General features: G+C 41.8%; 1 protein-coding gene across 1 annotated transcript in view; it reads right to left on the reverse strand.

Moving 5' to 3' along the window:
• si:ch211-132g1.7 (prostaglandin F2 receptor negative regulator) overlaps nucleotides 1-22200 on the reverse strand; it is a 58090-nt gene extending 35890 nt beyond the window's left edge. Inside the window, exons 1-5 of the mRNA XM_037761954.1 lie at nucleotides 21803-22200; nucleotides 16354-16466; nucleotides 15027-15285; nucleotides 7359-7766; nucleotides 4936-5355 (exon numbers count right to left, since the gene is read on the reverse strand). Coding sequence (XP_037617882.1) covers nucleotides 4936-5355; nucleotides 7359-7766; nucleotides 15027-15285; nucleotides 16354-16466; nucleotides 21803-21857 — 1255 coding nt within the window. The 5' untranslated portion in view covers nucleotides 21858-22200. The remainder of the gene's footprint in view (nucleotides 1-4935; nucleotides 5356-7358; nucleotides 7767-15026; nucleotides 15286-16353; nucleotides 16467-21802) is intronic.
• Between the last annotated feature and the right edge of the window lie 1021 nt (nucleotides 22201-23221).

Genomic DNA, 23221 nt, shown 5'->3' on the forward strand with positions numbered 1-23221 from the left:
GGGTTAACTCCTATTCGGAAAGAATAAAGTAGTTTGGATAATGTCATCCGATCCGACAGCTCCTGATTCTTTTCTTTTCAGATTTCGTTGTCGTATTTCTAGATCTCTAGGAGCTACTCTTGGGAGTTACCATAACCGATTAGGGCTGTGCAAGAATCTGGCGATACGATATCATGATACAGGTGTTACGATTCAATAAGTTGTGAAATCATCCTTTAAATTCTGCTGTTGTAAATCATTTGATTGCATTCCCCATGGTTTAAATTACTTTTAAAACGGACCACACTGTTCAGGAAATATACAGTTTTTATATATTAGGTCTAACGGTTTAGCAGTTATGTGTATGAAAGTACAAAAAATGTACAAACGCAGCGTCACAGAAGGACAGAAGGGTGACCGGGACAAACACACAAAGGTAAACATGCGTTTCTGTGTGAATAGTGGTAGTAGTTTTCTTCTAGTTTAACATAAACACGGCAAAATTCATAGAGACGTAGTACTTGTAGAAAACAGAGTACAAAACTTGAACAGCTTGAGTACAAAATATACATTTATCTCTATTCAAGATCCCACATTGATAGTTGGTGTGAAAGAATCCGCTAGAAGAGAGAGTAAATATGAGCCATATCTATACAAACATACTCCTATATTCATAAATATTCTGATAGGCTATGAAAAATAAGAAATATGAGCTTTGTTTGAGTGAAGTGGCTCCATTGACAACAACTGCAGCTGACACAACAACACACACACACACACACCGCCAAGTGTAGCCGAGGGTGAGAGGAATTCCACCCTCTTCAACTCTCTGTGTGTGTGTGTGTGTGTGTGTGTGTGTGTGTGTGAGTGTTCCTGCCAGTGGGGAGCTCCCAAACAAGTTCTCCAACTCTTTCTGTGCTTCCTGCTAGGCTGCGCTCGCAGCAAAGCATCGTGGGAAGAGTGGGCAACCTCAAGGCCACACATCAATAGAATAGGAACCGACTGGTTGACGACAGACACACACACACACACACACACACACACACACACACGCAGACACTCAAAGACACACAAAGTTTAAGCTCGTACTCAAGAGGGATGAGGATGAAGTATATGAGCTGTAGTCAATTAGAAACTCTCCTGGTGTGTGTGTGTGTGTGTGTGTGTGTGTGTCGGCAGACGCAGTATGAAGGAATGTATACCCGCAGGCTAAAGTGTATGAGTTCCACCAGCCTCGTACCCTCAGTATGTGGGACACACACACACACACACACACACACACACACACACACACACACACACACACACACACACACACACACACACACACACACAGAGATAAAGCCGGTGTTTGAAGCGCGCATGTGTGTGCAGCTTTGACTCTCCGGAGAAAGCCTTCAACAATCCTAGTTTCACTCTCACACACACACACATGTGCAAAATGCCCGACAGACACACACATAAGTAAGCAGATAACATGTAAACACACACACACACACACACTGACAAAATGTTCTGGATCACGCTCATTGATATTTCCGTCGTGCCCTCACGCTAACTAACTAACTGCCTGGTTGATATTTCTAAATGTAACAGGGATCCTCGAGGCTTCAGGAATCTGCTGTTATTTTAACTAAAGGCTCCGGTTGACATAAAGTAGAGGATGGAAGATTCTTTACAGCCAGAAAACACACTCCGTACTGTCCTCTGAGAAGGACTGATTTTGGTTAAAAACTATAAATGTTGAGTACTTTAAATTATCGAAAACTCTCCATATGACGTCTCCCATGTTTCTCATTTCTCTATTCTTAATTTAAATGCATCAGTTCTGCTTTACTGTGGGTGCTGTAACACAAGAACGACACCTCACAAGAGTCCTACCTATGCTATAGTTGCTGAATATGAACAGTTTGTGATCGTAAATGTCAATGTTTTCTAATTATACTGTTAACTTTAAAGCCGCAGCAGCATGTTTTGAGTTTTTCATAAAGCTTGAGAGAGTAATGCATGGCTTGTTGAACAGGGCTGTCGCGGTGAAGGAATTTCCCCCGCGGTGATAATGATACGGTATTAACGGTATTTGTTTTTGCAAATGACTTAATTTATCCTGATTTTATTGCTATATAAATAAGCTTTATCGTGAGGCTATGATTAGGTATATTGTTGCTTTTTAAAATGACAAAAATGGCAGCTTTAAAACTAATTAGATGCTTGTTTATTGTTAAATGCAGAACACAGACGATTAGACTGTTGTCAGGCTATTAAACAGGCGTTATCAGTCGGTATAAGCCCCATAGATGTGGGTCAATAGGGGCCTACTACACCCACTAGTAGGTTTTATCATCTATTCACATGGTAGATCACCGAAAGAAGGAATAAAAGACGACGACAGCGACCTCGTATCGAGTAATTATGACAGGAGCAGAAGTGGAAGTCAGGCGCTGTAGTATAGACAACATGTTAAACTTGTTGCCTAAACCTAAAGAAGCCTTTTTGTTTGTCTTCAAAACGTAACGTTTCATTCAGTTTTACAACGTGTTAAATCGTGTTGCTTTGAAGTTTCACTTATACAACGTATAAGGCATAGTAGGCCCCCTAATGATCCACATCTATGGTGCTTTTAGCGACTGATAACGCCTATTTAATGGCCTGATAACAGTCAAATCATGTGTTTTTCGTTCTTGTCAGCAAGGTACGGTACTTCTCTGGATGAAGGGCTGAAGCCCGTAGAGAGAGAGAAAGGACGGACCCACCAATTCTATGTGAAATAACCCATTTGTGCCCGCAACTGAAATGTTTAGATTGTCCTATATGAACACTGCACATGCTCCTGCTGCACTGCACTGATGCTCTTAACATTCATATACATAAGGAACTTTCTATTTTGCACATTACCATACCACCACCCTCATAATACACTGACATGATTGCACAAACTGTACATACTTTGTGTGTGTATATGTACTGTATATATTGGAGTATTGTATGTGTATATATGTTTCTATGTGTGTGTAGCTGCCACTTGCGTTTCATTGTGCAGCCCTGTGTTGTAAAATAACAAATAGAGTTAACCTTGACTCTAAAGACAGATTCATGCTATTTCTGTGAGGAAGTTGTTGGCCACAGAACAGGGAAGTGAGAGAGGAAACATGAGAGAGAGGAAGTGACAGTGAAGCCACAAAAACACCTTAAAGAGATGTATGGAAGTGATAACAGTCAAGTGGTCCTGAGCGGATTTAAGTGGAATACAAGTACTTCCTAAATAGTTTCAGATCTAATTATTGCATTTATGGGTAAATGACATGTTAATAAATATTTAAATTAGTCAGATTCCCGTTGGACGTCAGTATCATGTGGCACCCGTCCATCCCAAACTCTTTAGAGGGAATAAACTGACAATATTAATGCCAAAAAAGCACCAAAGCAAACTGGACACTGGACTGGATTAAAAGTCTTTTATATTCTCTACTGTATAAACCACGGCTGGTTTACCCAAAAAAGAGTAATGTCTTCTTCCTTAAAATCAAATGACACACTGGTACTTGAGCCCACATTAAACTTTTAGCAAGTCATCTGCCAAAAACACTTGCTGGGAATTCCCAAAAGCATTAAACATAGTGCTGTAGCTGAGCTGAGAGTGATTATGTAACAAGTGTTTACTTATTCATTAAGGTCCATTTCATTCATCTCATTGAGAATTTGTGAGAAGTGCTTTGACATAACTGTGGCAGTCAGAGCTCCTTCAATCTGCCCGTCCCTCAGTGCTCCTCTCAGTCACAGCTTACATGGGCCTTTAATATTAATATTAGGTTGTTCCTCAAAACCATACCTTCAAGACCAAGTTCAACCATTCGAGTCAATGGCAAAGTTTCAGCTTTTCACATTCAGTTCAAATCTTTATGCCTATTAAGTCAAGTTCAACACAGTCAAGTAGCTCTCTGTAGCCCCGCAGCAGAGGCAGTTTGCACTATAGTACGGATGCACATTACAGTGCAGCTCAGGCCATGTAATAGAAGCATTTAGGTGATGCTGTCTACTCAAATGTTTCCGGAGACACGGCCACAGTTTCTGTCCAATCAACCACTCTTTGACCACTGTAACTTAAACCCATATCGCTATAGATCTTAATGACATTGGATGCTCCTCCGGCCTCAGGTTCTCATTCGTTATATGATCTATACATCCAGGGGATAAACTTGGGGTGGCCAAACTACGGCCAAAGCGAAAGTAACAGACACAATGCAAACGTATCAGATCAGCTGGTTATAAATCAAATTAGTTACTGATATTGTTCCTACAGGCCTGATTGGAACGTCCTTCTTAAGAAAAGAGAATATGAAGAACGAAGGTGTGAATGAGCATCCGAAATTAACAATATATTCATTTAGGAGGAAAGAAACTAATTCCGTATCGAACACACATCACCTCACAAGCCAACTTTATTCCCCAACATGATGTAAAACTTCAAGCAGGCAGTGAAAGAGGGAAGGGAACAGACACAGACCACCCACCACGCCAGTAATGGATTGCCGTGTAGACTGCGTTTGACACCGCTGCTCTTTAGAAGCAGGATCGGAGCATCACACACACACATATATATATATACACACACTAACAGCATAGCCAGAGGTAGCAGAGAGCAGGACAGGCATGACTAATCAATCGTCCTCGCAGCAGGAGTCGACAGCTGACTAGAGGATTAAAGAGTTTCCCCTTGAGACTCCAGATTCATACACAGCCACGAATCATGAAATCACAACATGCACTCGGTCCTTTACATCTACTTCTTTTCCCAATTCTCCACTGTGTCGGACATCAGAACTGGCCACAAAGAAGTAACCACGACAAGTGCTCATTGTCTGTCCAGAACTAGTGCCAATCAATGTGCTTCTTTATGCAACAGATGTGATTTCAGCAACTCACAAAGAGAAACAAAAAAGAAGATTTTGGACTCACTGATCTGCGCCACCGTCACCGTCACAGGGCTGGATGATTTCTCGGTCGCCATGTGCCACCTCCCTCCTCCTCCCGAGCTCCTCCCTCCCTTCTCGATGAAGGCCCGGATGCGGCAGGCGTACGTCCCTCCGTCGTCCCCGCTCACTCCCCTCACCCTCAGCCTGTACTCTCCAGCTCCCGTCCGCTCCAGACTCGCCTCCCCTCGCTTCCCCTGCGCGCCGCCCGAGGACGTGTTGGAGATCACCACCCCGCTGCGCTCCATGGTGATGATGTCGCGGCCGTCGGCCAGCCAGGCCACTTCCAGGGCGAGGCCGGGCAGGTTGTCGGCGGCGACGGAGCAGAGGAGGGTCAGCGTGTCGCCGGGGGAGAGGAGCAGAGGCGAGGAGGAGGATGAAGAAGCCGTCACTCTGAGGGATTGACCTTGAGAGGACGGAGACAGCGTCAGTCACTTACAGGCAAAATACTGCATAAACAAGATAAAGGTCCAACAAATAGTGTTTTAATAAGTCTTATAACAATCCTTCACAAATACTGAGGATAAAAGGTCATCCTATTCATCACAAGCAAAGTTTGAAATCAGTCAAGATGAGAGAATAGGATCTTAAAAGCCTAATCTATAGAAGGTGAACTTTAGTTCTCCCTCTCAGCAGTGATGTTAAAGAAGAACTTTCTATTAAAAAAAGACAGTAAATTGCATCTTCAACAGTCGGATCAGGGGTCGCCAGTAACAACCTAGACACCAGTATGTGGGGAAGAGTCTCTGTACGGTGTCTGGAGAAGGACAAAAGACACAAAGCCAACTCTGTTTGACTTTTCTCATCCTCTTTACTCAAGTCAGTAAGTCAATATGAACTGACTGGCACACAATGGACCTGAGAACTGTGTGTGTGCGATCCGCTCATCTCTGGTTTCATTACAAACCGCTGGGTGTTTTCCAGCACTTAAAGAGGATATGGCAGCCCAGAAAAGATATAAGATACGGTGACCACAGCAACCGCAGTGAATGAGCGAGAGAGAGTGTGAGTGCAGGGGGGGGCCTCTCTGAGGACAGAGTGAGACGAGAAGACAGACAGTGAGGGTCGCGAGCCTCCTGGGACCGAGCGAGGCCGAGAGGAGAGGATGCCATTAAAATAAAGACAGCCACACAACAGAGAGGGAACTCTCCCACGTCCCCCCCCCTTCTCTCCTCATCCTTCATTTGCTTCCAGTATCACACAGGAAGCTGTGAAACACACACACACTGCACGAACCTTTTTATTTATCAAGACTGAGATTTGAGGATTATCTATCGCTCCCTTTAGAGTAATTCCATCTTATTACCACAGCACTTCTACTACTTCAGGCGTAATTACTGTTGAGGATGTGCAGGGAACCCCTTAATGCCAAGTTTATGTTACACAGGATCACTTGGACGTAGCATCTGCGGCCCTAGAAAATTGGCACCAGTAGAAGTATGCGGGATTAGCTCATGTCTGTGTTCGCATTTGAGTTATGACTCCGATGATTTTGACACTAATTACGCCCCATGTCTCTCCCTCCACGCCCCTCACAATTTGAAACCCTCTGATGTAGACAACCCTGGGGTTTAAAGGGACGCTTCTGAAGCCTGGATTTACCACCTGCTACCATCTTTTTCAGTCACCGAATTTAATATTTTGTCACAGATAAGGACCAACCCTCCCGATTTTCCAGAGAGACTTCGGTTTCCTCCCGAGGTAATTTCTCCCGTCTGACACTGAGTGAGTGATGAAGTTACACGATTGGTCGGCCGAGTGTTTTAGTTCCTTCATTGGTCGTTGCTCTTACAAAATGAAAAGGCGGGGAACAGCCCGTCCAGCGCGACGCATCCAGCTCACGAAACCTGGACCAAGCTGTCAAACTAGGCGATCTAGTTCTAAAATGAAACCAGATTCAGCGGTGGCATCGCCTATTTCTTGCTTAAAATGTTTTCAGAAGTAGATTTTGGTGGATTGTTTAGACGGAATAACAGAAAGTTTACGAGCAGGCCACTATGTTGTTTTTCTGTTTGAAACGGCAAGCAGAAAACCAGGGACCAATCAGATGCATTCAACGATCGGGTACGTCACCGCTTGACCGGCCAGTTGAGTGGAGCAGCGCCTCTCGTAGAGTTCTTGACGGACCTGGTAGACATGTACCGCTGGATTTAACATTATAGGCATCTTGTTACAACTGCTGTAAAGAAGCTGCCTCCAGCAGCCACAATTACTTTTTTTTAAGGATGCCAAATGATGAAAAGCAATCCAATACGAGTACAGCACTTCGCCTCCATGTTAAATCTCCAGTGTAAACACTGCAGCGACCGGCTTTAATGAACTGCACGTCCACAGCTACAGCTACACTGATAGATAGTGATGCTTCTGTTCCTACTATAACACTGTAGCTACTACCGTTTGTTTTCTTACCTGTCGAAGTAACAGCAACAGTTCCCATCTCTCTTGTGCTCTCCACGATTTTTATCCATTTCCCTCCACTTTCATGCGTCCACTCGGTCCCGTTGCATTCATAAATCCCTCCATCGGACGTCGTCACTTTGGTGATCACCAACTCAAACAGTCCGTTCTTTCCGGGGACCAATCGGATGCCTCCGTCGGCGTAGCGCCGGGCGAACTTCGCCCCCGTCACCACGTCTCCCTGAGGGCCAAACGTCAGAATTTCCTCCGACGTCGCTCCCCTCTTCACGAACCAGGTGACGGACAGGTAGGTGGGGAGGGTGAGCACGCGGGTGACGTTGCAGGAGAGCGTGAGGTCACTTCCTTCTGTGATGTCTGCGGGCGGGGTCACCGGGGAGACCCTGAGGGTGTTGGGGATGACTGGTGGGGAAAGAGACAGAACAAACAAAATTAGGAATACATTAAAGACAATGCAACAGGGTTAATAAGAAACTGCAAACAGCAGTTGTGGCGAGGAGTTTAGCACAGGTTAATTTGATTTTTTCTGAGGTTACAAGTTGGTTTAATCTGCTTTTGGGATATTTTGGTCAAGCCTTTTGGAGTTTAGTGTATTCTTACCTCTTTCTCATTAAAAATGTGTGTTTATGTTTCTCTTTTTCATTACTTTTTTATTCTTCTTTGGTGTTACTCATTCAGAGCTTGGTGGATAATCAGCGGCGTATTTGCATTTTCTCCCCATTTCTCTTCATCGTCTATTACCGGAGGCATATTCTGAAATCTGAGCTGTGCGCAAGAAGATCTTGTTTACTGCAATAATCTGTTTAAACCAATTTAAAAAAGAACAGTTTATATTTTTTTTTGGGGGGGGTGAAAATCAGCCAAAAAACAAAAAGCAACGACATGACGACATAATCAAGGTAAGCGATGCCTTTCTCTGTGTTGCTCTCTTCACGGCCCATCCCCCCGGCGCTATGATGTTGAGCAGGGTAAACTGTGTATACATACAGGAAATGAGCCTAAGTGGGACGTCTGATTAAAAACAGACATGTTCAAATGGAAGTGCATGTATGTAAAAACTAAAATAACTTCACAGGGAGCTCAAATGTAGTGACATACATGACACCTGCCTTGGCGGAGGCCTGCGCTCTCCGAGTGCACTTCTAGTTTTAAATGGAGTCCGGTGGCTTTGAAGAGAGCATCGATAACGGCTTCAGTTCCCTGTCGGAAACAAAGTGTATAGCTGTCTGACAGCAAGGTAAACCGGTGAAAATATTCTAAATATAGCGTACACTTAAACTGATTTAGATTTTTTTAGGTGCGCCCCGTCCACAGCAGCACATTGCTTTGCTCCCGTGCTGCTACTCCTACCTTTTTCTCCAAACTGGGGGCGTGCCGACCGTCATTAACTGTGAGTAATACACCGACTATGGATAAGTACCTCATACAACCCCACTTCAAAACACCAGAACTACCCCTTTACAGTTGGGATATGGTTAAGGCTAGGGTAAACTCTTGTCAAGGTCACTGGCTGAATGACAGTTAATCAAACAAACAGCTCCTGATAAGGCAGTAAATTTGTGAGTGTGTGTGTGTATATGAACACACCCAGAGGAGTGTTCATAAAGGTTAATGACTAGCCTGCTCAGGTAACACAGTAACACTCTCTTTCACTCTGTTCTGGTAATGAAAAGTTCCTGGTTGCTTCTGAGCAGGTCTTAACAGAGCAGATTTCATACCATTGCTTTGTGTTTTTTCTTGTTGTGACACATAAAAGAAGGCTGATGAGTCACTGTGTGTGTGAGAGGAAATTAAAAAACAGGGGAACTCGTCGCTGCTGGATATCCTGCTGGGAGCACGACTCTGCTTTCAAATGCATCCGCAAAATGAGTTTTACCTCTGCTTTTCACAACAGGGGAAGTGAAGGAACACATGCATTAGATGCTTTGATGAATGGCATGTCTGCAGCGAAGACATGGGGGGTTAATAATAAAACTGAGTGGCAGGCTGGATGACTGCTAAACACAATTACAGGCTGTGTTTTATCATCACCATGACTTGTTCTGTTCATTTGCAAAGACAAAAAAGGGAAATTAAGAGCGAGAGTGTGTCCACCTATGTTAAAACTGACTTCAGGTGTGATGTTTAATTATTAATTTACTTATAAAACACAAAATCACAACATTTTAAACTCTTTCCAGCATGAAGTTTCATCCCCCAAATACTTTACATAACGTGAATAATGCTTTTTTGGAAGCTAATTTTAGTCACGTTACAAATGGATCCAAGAGGTGGCAGATGGCTGGGAGTGAGGAGCGCGAAGCAGTGCATTGTGGGAATTACATTCATGCCACATTCACGTCCTGTGGGAAAGATTTTTAAAGCGTTCAGAAAGACAAAAACTGTTCATCTCAACTATACAGTAAATGGTGAATAAAACTTAATACTGGATGAATTGAACTTTCTCTATAATATGCACAAGAATCTTTATTTATTAAGATGCCATTTCCCCACAAATTAGATTTTTGCTGTAAGTCAAAAAGAGAATAAGCAACTGTTGCAGCAGGTTTGACTGTCTGTCATGAGTATTTGCATGGTCAAGATGGGAGATACCACCAAACATGAGAACTTGTACTTTGTGTGATTAACGTTGACTGATGTGGTCTTATGGTACGTGTCCACAGGGACGTTTTTGGACGCGAGTGATCGCCTCGCTTCCCAGCATTGGACGCTTGATGGGCTGCCACAAGATACAAGGCACCTGATTGGACGAACACTTTCCCTCGTGGGCTGCTGCTCCCAGGTTTCAAACTGGAACTTGGAAACTTTTTTTCTCTTATATTATGAACGTTACGCCGCCACGTTACCAGAATGCATTGCACGGCTGCTTACATGGACAATGAATTGGGAAGCGAGGAAAGGACGAATCCTGTGGACACGTACCATTATATTAGGACTGGAATGTGTGAGCCATTAGGGTAAGGTTTGACAGGAAATCGTCGACCCTTCACTTCACTTCATCCATGTTCAGAAGCAGTTTGTCATTTAACCTTTTGAACTCGCAGTTTTCACTCTCTTCATTTATCAACTCAGGGTTGACCTAAAACAGCTGCTTTATCTCCCTTTGGGGTCAGAGGCCTAAAGCTGAAGAAGGCCTTGAGAGAGCTGACTGAGGAGGTGGAATAAAGGGAGGGACGACAAAAGAAAGGATCCAGATGTAAGGGGTGGTAGTAGTCACGTTTCCGTTCAGTTGTCAAGCGAATTTTAAGCAAACTTTTGGAATGTCGCAAAAAAAAGAAATGCATATTAGGCATGGTTCCATCAACTGGTTTGGAGCGAACAAACTCGGCTGCATAGTTTGGTCACAAGTTGGTGCTATAGGCTACGCTTTACGCATGGCTGTAATCCGCCAGTAGACAGAGTAGAAGAAGAAGTAGAGGTTGCGAACTGAAAACAAAACAAGTTGCGGTTGTGTCTAGAAGGTAAAGCACAAACTGCAAAACTCTTGCGAGATGGTTGAAGTGAGGCGTTGACCTTGAATAGTTAAGAGATCGAGAGAGGTCTCAATTGGGCAAGTTTTAATAGTACGTCAGCGAGTACTGGTCATGTTTCATGCTGTCCAGAAACGAGGACAATATAAATACATATCCAGGAAGACACCCGACAGCGGACGCAGCTGATCAGTCATGTGATTTAAATGTTTGTTATGTCAGAACTTAAGACCTTTGCACACCGGGGGCGTGACGAATACACAACACGGAAATGCAAAATACTCACCTGTGAATATTATATGTCTAGGGCATTTATTTATTTTATTATTTAATGCCCCGGTGTGTAAAGGCCTTTATTCGGCAACGGCGTTTCCATATCCCATTTAGCGCATCAACTCTTTTTCAACAAAGTCAAAAAAACACCTCAAGCGAGCGTTTTATTGAATTTCGTTGTTTCCACAGAGCTTTTCTAATGCGATACTTCAAAATGCACGTTGATAGAAACACTGCTACTGACACGTAACTGTCCCTGTGATGGATTTCTGCCAGTTTCAGAAACAGTTGACCGATCGGATATTTGTAGGCGGGATAAAGAAGAACAGGGACATCGTCTTCCTACACAGCTAAAGCCTTAAAGTGTGGACATAACAGGACAGGACTGGACACCACTATAGTGGAAGTCATAGAGCACTGCTGTGTGCTGCAGTGATGTGAGTGTCTATGGCAGATAACGAAGGCAGTACGAATAATCTGCGTTTTGCTCTATCAATTAAAATTAGCCTGAGAGGAGTTTTCAAACCCTCAGCGACCTGTACTGCACTTGTTTCTTACATAACCAAACAGCCTCAGCGGGGCAACGGGAGCAGTGTGTGTCTGCGCGTTGATGAACGTGGTGCACAAGTCTCGACTGGTAAAGACCCTCCGGCAACAAATCTGACTCGTCATCTCTGTTAACAAACACTCTACCCTTCATACACCACAAAACACACTAATACATATGCTCTACATACACACGACACGATCTCTGTCGCACACAAACAGCGCTGCTGCCTAGTTAATTCAGGTCTAAATTTAACAAGGTGTCTGGGGAGCCGTGCTGGGAAGCAGCTGAACATGATGGTGCATTATGGAGCTAACTAACCTGCTGTCTTGTGACTTCATCTCTCAAATTTGTGGGTGCACAGCAGAAAATGTCCTTTCATGTTTCATTTCTAAAAAAAAAAAAAAAAAAAAAAAAAGGGAATAGTCATTTTTTAAACACGGTGTGTGTTTGGGCTCGAGTTTAGCAGTCGGGTTTGAACCACAAAAATATGTGTGTAATTACTGGCTGGATAACTGTGAGCAGAGAACTCAATTAAAATCAAAGGGAAATGCTGAATATGGGGTTTTCTCTCCCCCCCGTTTCTGTGTCAGAAAATAGTCCAAATTAGAAAACTGTACACAGCGAGGTCTGTAGATGATGCTAAAGCAACTAGAACATTGTTTATATAGATAAAAAAACTCATTGGGATCTCATTGAGATGGCCATTTAGCAGCCGTATACAGGGTACAGTGGTGAATCAGATTTCCACAGCCATTAATGAAACGTAAAGCACAATGGTAACCAGTATCCAGCTTCTTTAGGCACTGGTCAGGTGCATTCATATAGAGCAGATCACCTTAATCCAATAAAGATAAAAAAAGTTGCTGAAATCAAATGTTTCCTCGCCTGGAGGAGGAAACAGGATTTGTTTTCTAAAAAAATAACCCCAATTTAATTTTCAGTTTGGATTTGAAAAACAATTTCTGATTGTTAATGATACCTAAATACTTATATGTTGGGACCATTTCAATATCAAAGCCTTGAGTAGATGAGACCTTAGGAATATTAGATGGTAATTTTTTGCCATTAGAAAAAAGCATGATTTTGGATTTGTCTGCATTGAACACCAACTTAAGTTGAGTTGAATGTGACTGAACCACATCGAAGGCCGACTGCAGAAATTCAAGGGTCTGTACTACTGAACGGGATGAGCAATAGATAACTGTATCGTCTGCATAAAGATTGTTTACATACAGTATATGAAGAACAGCAGTGGTCCTAGTATGGCAGTATGATATAGCATCAAATCAAGCAGTGTTTTGGCATCAAGTTCCGAGAAGTAAACAGGTTACGTGGTCCAAACGGACGGAGCGATCCTCCAGAATCGCCGAGAATGTAAGCCACTCTTGACTTCACACAAGTTAAAACCAGTGCTAAGTGGTGGTATTATCCGAACAACTCACGAAATGTATCGGTATTGATAGAAAAACAACGGATGTCACTCAGATAACACTAGAGCAGCCATGCAGACAAACAGACAGGTAGAGACGTGCTGCTGCCATCTTGGACGTGAAAACCGAGTTTCCACTGTACAGTATGTCTGAGAAGCACTTCTTATGTCAAACTGACCTTTTAACAGAGCTACTGCAGTGACTAATGAGTCCGAGGTCAAATACCTGGAGGAGTGAGATCCAACTATTACAGTGGAGCTCTGAGATTAACTCTAAAAATATAGGAAATTCAGTTTATATGTGATTTGAATACAAATAGCCCAAAGCTTTTATGACCTTATTCACTATGGGCGCTTTCACAAGCCAACATTTAGTTCATTTTAAAGGAACAGTGTGTAGCGTTAAGGGGGATCTATTGGCAGAAATGGAATAAAATATGAATACATAAGTTTTTATTAGTGCATAATCACCTGAGAATAAGAGTCTTTAGAATGAGCCGTTTATATCTACATACGGAGTCGACCACCTTGTTTCTACAGTAGCCCAGAACGGACAAACCAAACACTGGCTCTAGATAGGACCATTCACGTTTTTGCGTCGACCACCGTAGTTCTCCTACACGATTGGCGCACTGGAGTAGTTTCAGTTGGTTGCGATCTTGCCAGATCTTACACACCTTGCACCTTTAATTCAACTCTGGTGCGGACCAAAAGAAACCAGTTTGAGACCGCTTGCGAGAGGTGGTCTCGGAGCGTTTCCAAGCAAACCTGAGTGCGGTTCGACCAACCCAATTGCAGGAAGTGAACCAAAACGCAGGGCATAGTGGGCTGCCTGCATTTGTTGAGATGTCTGATCGCGGCACGTCTTCTTTGGATCAACATATTGTTGACAACCCGGAGCCTTAACTGGAGGCGTTTGTTCTGAACACTTTCCAAATGCGTTTGGTGGGAACATCAAAGAAGGAGTACTGCCAGTATCAACAAACATATCTGTTCTGCTCCATGTTGCTCGGTTAGTGTCTACATTTACCACCGCCAAATTTCTGACCGATGAGAAAGACTTCTGAGAGTACAGTTTCGTGCTCCTACACGCAATTTCACTCCGATTCGGACTGACCAAACAGACTATAGCTTGTGAAAGTGCCCTTTATAGCAGTTATTTCAGACAATAATTCTTTGTTTTCAAGACATTTTAAATTGTTCTGCAGTGATAATGACCGTAGTCAGTAGATTGTTGTTTCCTTTCCAACAGCAGTGTGGTTAGGCCGGGTGCTCTGTTACATTATCTCCTACTTCTCGTTTCACTCGAAAACGGATGTCTTGTCCACACAGTTAAATTATCGTAAAGCAGGATGTGTTTTTTTGATGTAATCTTATTATAGTTCATGTTTGGTAAGTAGAAGAATTAGTTATACTTCCTCCCTGCTGTGCTGCTCATCAGCAGCTGCTCCCGTTATGGTGCTGAATCAGTTTTCTACTCAAGCGAAGGTGTTCATAAGGTGTAATATATTGGTTATCATTTCACAGGTGATTTGATGGATGGTGGTGAAATTCTATGTATGTAAATGTCACGTTTGGTTGATGTCAACTACAGAATTTCCACTCACTGTTTAACACTAGAAACCGTGTAATTTAACATTTGTCCCCGTGGAGAGCTTCCATTAGATGCTTTATGATATTTATATTCTTCTTCTCTCCCTGGCCCTGATCTGACACAAGCCAAGTACTCCCACCTGACATCTGCTCCCCACCACGAGTGAGTAGAGGTGTGCACGGAAGCCAAATTATAAGCTAGTAATTGTCTCAAACCAGTGGGAGTGTGTGAGGGAGGATATATACATGGTCAGTAGAGCATTAGTAAGTCATGGGGATGGCTGTTAAATGAACCAGCATTGCCAGATAGCTTCACACATACACACACACACACATCTCTCCCATACCAGTGAGTTGGACCTCAGCCTCGTAGTTGCCGTCGATGACGGAGTCGGTGCTCGGCGTCATACACAAGTAGAAGCCGGCGTCCGACGCCTTCACCTCCGCTATCTTCAGCTCCACCTGGTCATCCTTGAGCCGCACCATCGAGATGTCGCCGGACGCGACGCGCTTGCTGAGCGAAACGTCGGAGTAGGTGGAGTCGAAGGTGGAGATGATCTTTATACTCGCCGCTTTCACCTCCCTGTACATCATCCACTCGAAATCCTGCAGGACAGAGTGGGATAATAATGATTGACATTAGAGGAGGGAGAGGATAGCGAATGATTTTGGTGACCTCGGTGGATGAATCTATATGTTTTATGGTGATCTCATCTGGTCAAAATATTTATAATATAAGTAGGTGTTGGGAATCTGGTGTGTGAATTCATTTTATTAATGAATTTATTTGTATTTCTTTTATTATTTTTACCATTATTTCATTTTTAATTTATATTTCAATCATTTTATTTTTTATATTGCTTATTTATTATATAGATTTCCATGACTAACCAACATCCCAATCCTTTTGATGCATGTTTAACACAACAGGTTTGAGTGTAGTCAATATAACTATTTCATGATCCAGTTGGGTTTATTTATTTATACATTTTATAATTTTTTTTAAATTTAATTTTCTGTATTAATTATTTTTCTTTTTATTTCCTTATTTTTTTCTTTTATTTATTTAGATTTATACAATTTAATTTTCTTTTCTTTTTTATTTTGTCTTTCGTTGTTATTGTATACTTTCTACTATTAAGTCTTTACAGTCAGTTGGGTTTATTTATCCATTTTGTATATATTTTTCATAATTTTTTTGTATTTATTTATTTTTCTTTTAAGTGACTTATTTTAAAGTATTTATTTATTATTTTATTTTATTTATTTATTTTTCTTTTTATTTACTTATTTGTATTTATTTATTTTAATGTATTTATTTACAATTTTATTTTATTTATTTTTCTTTTTATTTACTTATTTAAATTGATTTATTTTAAGGTATATATCTATAATTTCGTTTGATTTATTTAGATTTATATGTTTTAATTTGATCTTTTTTTCTTCTTTTATTGTTATTGTACACCTTTCCACTATTGATTGTTGTGCCCTCTTTGCACGCATCAATAAAAATGTTGAAACTGAAAGACGGGCTAATATATTGTTGGTTTTGTTTTTTTCGTGTACAAAATATAGCATAAAAAAATCATCAAGCTCATCCTTTAAACCTACGATCCGTCTGTCAGAGAGATCACATGCACCCAGGTGTGCTACGGAGGTGTAAAAGCGACTCACCTGCTCACGAGGTCCGCCGTATTCAGTGACATCACATCTGATGGAGACCGGCTGACCCTCCACCCGGATTAACGGACCAGGAGACACCTTCACAACCCGGGCTAGGCACCCACCTTCAGGAACGGAGAGAAATAATTAAAGTAGCTAAACAGAAACACAGACACTGAAATGGATCGCTAAAAGAATCCAGCCTAACTTCAGTGAGCAAAACCTCTCTGATCGTTATTCTGAAGGCTGAGACCAATCAATGCTCGACGCAGTGATTACAGGAGCATATCTTATGTGTATGCTCTATTAGAAGTGAGCCTGACAACTAGAAGGACTGTCTGTATTAAAGCAGTAACATAGCAGTGAGCTAAATGCTTCACTGGCCAAGTGTAATGTATTGGTTGAGAGGTAGCGTTGACAAATCTGACCACAACTCACATAGATTACCAATCTCAATCTACACTCTGTCTCAACACACACACACGGGGCTTGTTGCAGCTTGTGCAGAGTTGAACGGTATTGACGATGCTGAATTCTCCATGCACATGTATTTCTGCACTCTCATGCCCACATTGTTTTGTTTGGCAAGAACACCAACCGCTGGTTATGTCAGCACTCCAGCAGTTTTCCCGAAAGCATAAAAAAACAACAGCGAGAGATTGAAGTTTGTGTAGAATAAAAGTGTTTATCATATAATTAGTGCTTGTTTAGTTATATTGTGAGGTTCGGTTGGGTCAAACCACCTGGTTTACATTCCTCCTCCGTCAAAGTGCACAACTCTGACATTCCAGCTGAGTGAAGCGTGTAGCAACACAGCAGTGTCTGGTTGGTGGAATCTGGCTGCAGGCCTCCACACACACCCACCTACGACCCGGACGTCTGCAGTCAGATCAGCTAAAAGGTGAAGTGGAGATGTTACATGCTGCTGGGTTCGTTAATGAACTACAGCTGAACACACATTTGTTTTATGGCAGGTTGTCCAATACAGTGATCACTGAGCAGGGCCAGGTGTTGACTACGCGCACTTTTTTGATACCAAGAGAAAAGTTTGACATCTATCTATATGATTTTTCATGCAGAAATGGAAGTAAATGCTGTTTTCAGCCTCTCAGATTTCCTGCTTTTCTTTGTTTTATATCGTATTACTTTGAGTGTATGTGACTGATAGAGGAAACACTGACTTTTTATAAAGACATTGACCAAGAAACTGGACCGGTCACGTCATAAACCAGTATCAGATCACCTTAATAACGTCAGTATCAGCACTGATACCAAAGTAATTGCTGAGCACACCGCAGCATCTCTAAAAAATAGGTCCAACAGGCTAAAAAACACGAGCAGTCAGACGATCAGACAGGTTGTTAACAAACCCAAGAGTACTTTTCCTTTAAATGAAACTAAAAAGTTTATATTGTTTAGATTTAGGAATCAAAGAAAGCTTTATTTTGGTTTCATAATGGCACAAATATTGAACATTTTAATACGATCAAATCATGATACAGGAGTTACGATTCAATATATTGCGATATTGTAGAAGCAAGGCGATATATTGCGACTTTTTTAAATCTAATTTCAGGAAAACTGTCATAGTAGAAAGAAAGAAACACAAAATAAGCTACTGTCTGCCACAAATCTTTGCATGTAAACTAATTAGAAAATGATATTTTTGAGAATCGATACAGAATCACAAAACATAATATCGCGATACTCAAGTGTCTCTAAAGGCGTCTCTAAAAACTGTCTGCAACTGTCTGTTTTGGTAGAAAAACAAATGTCATCTTCCTTCTTCTTTTCCACAGAATCCTGGATAGAGCTTTGGTTTTCAAAAAAAGTGCTTCATAAACAAGTCCTGTGGTTGTATGGTCCATCAATACTTGAGTTTTTGGCAGTTGGCCTGGTGTTATGCGCGCGAGAGCCTGCTGACTGGGAGCTTTTCCTGTAACAAGTCACAGTGAAATACGCACCACATAAAACCTTCTGTATGCTGTGTACTATCTATGTCAATCTTTACCTTCATATCAGATAAACCACAAACTGATGGCTTCCTCGCACGCTGGTCTCTGAGGAGTCTGACAGCCACAATGTTACCGTCAAACAAGTGCGACACTTCAAATTCTAGCACAGGAGGAGGTTGTTGTTGTCGTCGTACCTCAAGCTAATATGACAAAGTGATTCAATCAACTCAAGAAGATCCAGCACGAAGAGCCGGTGAGGTGCAGCATCCCAAACGCACTCTCTGGATTTAGTCCTTTCAAAAAAAAAGGTGCAATAAGATTCCTGCCGTGCCATATCACAAAATGACCATCACATACAGCGAACCTGTATGAGAGGTGAGAGGGCCATTCATCACTAAGAATGAGAGTCTCACATTTTCTGCGGGTGCTGGGATTTATGGTTTTTAAACTCGATTTCCAGCCTCTCCCGGAAGGAATACTGCACCGCCAGTGGAGCCTGAAGACACCCCAGAAAGTTGAATAATCAAGTCAAGAATCAAAAGGAAAGAAAAATTGCACAGTGTGACATTTTTATGTCACACTGTGTGGCATGGGTGGGCATGTGTGGAGCGCAAGTTTTTCTTGGTGAGAAGTTTGACACCACTCTCGTGTCTATGCCGGTAATATGAACCAAGGGGAAACAGCTAGCCTGGCTCTGTCTAAAGCGAAACAAATCTGCCTTTCAGCATCTCTAAAGCTCACTAACTATGTCTTTCTTGTTTAATCTATACAAAAAAACGACTTGCCAGTGTGCAACGACAGCTAACGTTTGGTTAGAAATGGAGTCTGTCAACGCCAACAAACGACCAGCCTCACTGTTTTGACCGATGCTCGCTCGCGTCTACGTAGTGCGAGCACAAGCGCGATCAGCAGGATGCTGCCTGTCGTCGACTTAACGTCCACAGGAGTCACTGTTAACAAGACATTTCTGATTCTTACATCCCTTTAAAGAGGTGCGATTGGGCTGTGATCGCTTGACGGACAGATATCTTGACCTATCACAGTCTGCCATGGTGGTCGCGCCACTTGCTCGTCCAAATCTCTTATTATGTGTTAACAATAAGTAAAGAGGGAGATATTGGAGCCAGCGAAAACATTGGTTTCCAGACTCTGGTTCATACAATCAGGTCCACCAGACTCCATTCACAAAAGCAGCAATTTTACCTCACAACCCCACTTCAAAAAAATCACATTATTCATAACCTTATTGATTAGCTTTGATTATCTTATTTTGGTAACCTCCTTTTGCAACGATTGAGTGGGCGTTTCCATTTAAAAAAAACGTAACAGAACGCAGAAGGACACGCCCTTTAGGAATTATTTAACCTTGATATATTATCTACCTAGAATATTATTACAATCTAGCATTGGTGGATTGTAATGAAGGACAATTTTGAGATATTTGCACTTGAGTTTTTACATTTTATGCTACTTTATACTTCTAATCCACAACATTTTGGGGGCAAATATTGTACTTTTTACTCCACTAAACCACATTTATTTGATATCTTACTAGTTACAGATTTAAATCATTAATACAAAATATATATCAACTCATATTATTAAAGGTTAAGCTCTCCATCAATATATTGGGTAAGAAAAGCTACAACATTAAAGTGATGCTCACACATAAATGCATCAATAATTATAACACAGTAATATAATATATATTATTCTGAAATGGGCCATTCTGCATAATGAGTACTTTTATTTTGGTATATTTTGATGCTAGTACTTTTAAGTTAGATTTAGAATGCAGGACATTTACTTGTTACAAAGTGTTTTTACATTGTGGTATTGTTACTTTTACTGAAGTAAAATGTCTAAATACTACTGCTATCTAGAATATATTATCCATACTTATTTTTACTATGATTGATAGTCCCGATCCATTTCTGTTTCTTCCTCAAATTTCAGATTTTAAGTGCTGTCTTTCAGAAACTGCTTCACTTTGAACAGCACTTTGCTCTCTTGGCCTGACCCAGCGGTCATGAAATATTTCTCATACATAAATGGCAAAATCGGGGGAATGTAAGACTTGTGCATGATAGAAGCAGACGGCATAAAAAAAATGTCAAAATTGAAAGCTTAAGTGTGCCTTTTATGTCTCATCGTCTGTTCTGAACCCCGAAACTGTGAAAGTTAACAGTGGGTGTCAGCTGACAGTAGGATTTGTGTTAATATCTCCACATAAAAAAATGAGAGCAGGTCATATAGCAGGTCAGTAATGTCATGTTAAGGGAAGTAATTTGTACGCTATGGTCACTTCACATCAGCAGGGTCAGAATACACACACACACACACCTACAGAAACACACACCACAGGAGTGCTGGCGTCATTTGATCATATTACACTGCACTAATTTAAGCCTCTATGGTATTCACTGATATACCCACACACATATGGCAACTTCAGTATTTGTTAAGCCCTGTTTAACCTGGTTTGGCCCCTGAGGTGGGCCAATGAACAAGCCCTGGTTTGTCCCCAGTCTAATCACTGGCCCTTTGGTTCAACACCAGTTGGATGATTAGTCAGCCTGGTTTGACTCTGGTATGAATACAAGGCAAAAATAATAAGCCTAATCATGATGACCAGCACAGTTTGACTTCTGAGCTAATGGGACCTTGTCAAAGCTGGTCAATGTGTTGGACAATTAATGTCTTCTTGGACAATTGGACTTTAACTTGGATTTTCTCTCCTTATAAAGTGTTTTTCAGTCTTTTCAAGTATTATTTCACCAGTATAGTGCCTCACCCTACCACAGAACTGTCACACACTGCCAGTTTTTCATTTTAGTTCAATAAGGAATAAATATAATAAATAAATAAATAATAATAATAGAATAATAGAATTATAATAATAGAATAATTAGTCGTAAATTAATTCATTACATTAGCTAAACACAATTGTATGGCAGTTTCCACACAGTGAGACAGTCAGGAGGGTGTATATCCAGAACCTTCACAGGGAGTCTATCGTGCCAAACCCCGTTTAACAACATGCCATTTTGGCATGTTTTGCTTGTCGTCACATGCACACACCTCTGACAACACAACTTATGGATTTTTCTCAATGTCTCTACATCACTCTTCAATTCGGCATTATCAAAAACACCAAGCGACACTTCTTATTCACTTAAATTTCAACTTTTTTAAAAATCTGCTAGCTTGTTGCACCGCCGAACTTCTTCCATCCAAAATACACTGCACGGCAGCAGCTAGCAGCGTTTAAAAAAGGTTTAAAATGAATTGAAATGTACTGCTGCTTGATATATTTGCATGCCGAACTGTCTAACGGGTTTGGAAGATTGAGAAAATGCTTTCATTTATCTTTACGACGCGTGTACGTAAGCAGAGGAACACGTAAAGGTTAAATTGACAGATTTCCACACAGGGTTTGGCGTGAGAACGCCGACACGTATCTTGAGTTAATTAGCTATGAATAGAAGCAAATAGATGTCTCTTACCGAGCATTAAAACACCAAAAACGAGTGTGAGGACACAGCTATCCATTTTCATCATTCTGTCTTCCACTCTTGGCTTTTTTCCCCCTTAATTTCCCCCCGTTTTCTTTGTCCTGCGTGTGGGGTAACACCAGTCCTCTCTGTCTGTCTGTCGGTCAATCCAATACAACTCTGTAGATGAGCGCAGTCAGTCTGCAGCTCACACCGGGCGGAGCCGCACAGCAAAACGGACACACACGGTCCTTTAATCCAGTTAAAACGAGAGTCCAGATCTGTTCACACACTGACACCGAACCGGTTTAACGTGTGCATGGGAATGAGGGAGAGATTGATAGAGAGAGAGGCTGGTAGAGGAGAGAGAGGGTGGCCGGAAGTTAGGTGGCTGGAGGAGGAGTGGAGGGAAGCAGGGAGGTCCCAGGTGGAGAGATCCATGATCTGTGTCTATGGTGCACAGAAACTGGGGAAAAAAAGTTGGGAAATGTGTGTTTTGGTGCATTATTTCTTTGTTGTTACAATGCTAATTGGTATTGTATTTTACATTGTTGGAAAGCATGTTTATTCACCTTCACAATGATGTCCAACTTGTAAGGATCATGCATTTGTGGGATGAGCAGCACAGCTGATTATGTGGGTTACGCCCCAAGAGAAATTTGCCAATACACAATTGTGCTGCTCATCCCACAAATGCATGATCCTTACAAGTTGGACATCATTGTGAAGGTGAATAAACAGGCTTTCCAACCATGTAAAATACCAATTAGCATTGTAACAACAGAGAAATAATCCACCAAACACAAGTTTCTCAACCTGTTTATTTATATATCAATCTGTCACAATAAGGTCTATGGTGCACATATTAGTCTTAATTACATATCAGATATTTTCCAGTCAGTGTGAACTACCTCTGATATTATGGAGTTTAAATTACTATTAATCTATTACAGGTTTAGGATCAAATTGCCTTTCAACACCTGTGGCCGTTAAGTCAACGAAAGTCAGCGTCGGGTTTCCACTTGCTCACGCTTGTGCTCGCTCTACATAGACATGAACGAGCATCGCTCAACACAGTGAGGTGACACACGTCAGCTAAAACCACGATATCACTCTATATTTCAGCTGCTTGGCAGTAATGTTAGCTGACCAGACGAAGGTCTCTCCATGAATCACTGCTGATCCTAGTGTTGGCTTTTCCTGCTTCAGCCTCCCGACCAGGAACAGGGGAGACACCGGCACCCGGTCGGAGACGATGACGTTTCTCGCTGCGGAGCCCCGTCACTTCACAAGACACGGGAAACCTCTGTTGGCCTGGAGGAGCTGCAGCAGTTATTTCTGCACAAACGTCCCCTGTACATTCACTAGATATTCTCAGAACTACGAAGTCTTCTGCAGTGTGTAGCGTGCGCGCATCAACGTGAGGTGGAG

Source organism: Sebastes umbrosus, chromosome 24 (genome assembly GCF_015220745.1).
Source record: "Sebastes umbrosus isolate fSebUmb1 chromosome 24, fSebUmb1.pri, whole genome shotgun sequence".
NCBI classification, from domain to species: domain Eukaryota; kingdom Metazoa; phylum Chordata; class Actinopteri; order Perciformes; family Sebastidae; genus Sebastes; species Sebastes umbrosus.